General features: G+C 66.8%; 1 protein-coding gene across 1 annotated transcript in view; it reads left to right on the forward strand.

The window, feature by feature from the left end:
• The first annotated feature begins 342 nt into the window (after positions 1-342).
• Positions 343-602, forward strand: part of AGA (aspartylglucosaminidase) — an 11320-nt gene continuing 11060 nt past the window's right edge. Inside the window, exon 1 of the mRNA XM_006100299.3 lies at positions 343-479. Within this exon, the coding sequence (XP_006100361.1) occupies positions 362-479 (118 nt within the window). The 5' untranslated portion in view covers positions 343-361. The remainder of the gene's footprint in view (positions 480-602) is intronic.

The following is a 602-nucleotide window of genomic DNA, read 5'->3' on the forward strand; positions in this document are numbered from 1 at the left end:
CGCCCCAGGCCCAAGGCCAGGAATCGCGTTCCCGCCCCAACTTTTCATTAAACGGAAAAGTTGCAATCAAACTTAAAAAGTTCCTAAAGCCATGCCCCCCCGGGCTGCGTAATTTCACGTTAATTTTCCCACATGAAGCGCAATCTGCCTTCAACAAGGAGCAGAGCGAGAAGAACCGCAGCGTGTCAGCAGGGAGCCTGGAGCGGCCTCCCACAGCCTCCCGCGGGCAGATATATGTGCGGCGGGAGCGGGTCTCGCGAGACTGCGGAAGCTCCGCCCCCTCCCGGAAGCAGCGGCCCGGCAGGTGGGCGGGGCAGGCAGTCACGTGATCCACGAGCACCGGCCGCCGGGTCCCGCAGCCATGGCGCGGCGGTGGCTCCTGCTCTGCGCGCAGCTCCTGCTCGGCGTCGCCCTCGCGCGCAGCGCCCGGCCTCTGCCCCTGGTTCTGAACACGTGGCCCTTTCGGAACGCGACCGAAAGCAGGTGCGGGGCGGGGGCGGGCTTGTGCTTGCGGGCGCGGCGTCCGCCCCCGGGAAGCCCGTTTCCGGGGGTTCCGTGCACCGGGGCCCCCCCGAAGGTTCCTTTCAAAAAGAAACCCCCCA

The sequence above is a fragment of the Myotis lucifugus genome, unplaced genomic scaffold (assembly GCF_000147115.1).
Source record: "Myotis lucifugus unplaced genomic scaffold, Myoluc2.0 scaffold_309, whole genome shotgun sequence".
Lineage (NCBI taxonomy): Eukaryota > Metazoa > Chordata > Mammalia > Chiroptera > Vespertilionidae > Myotis > Myotis lucifugus.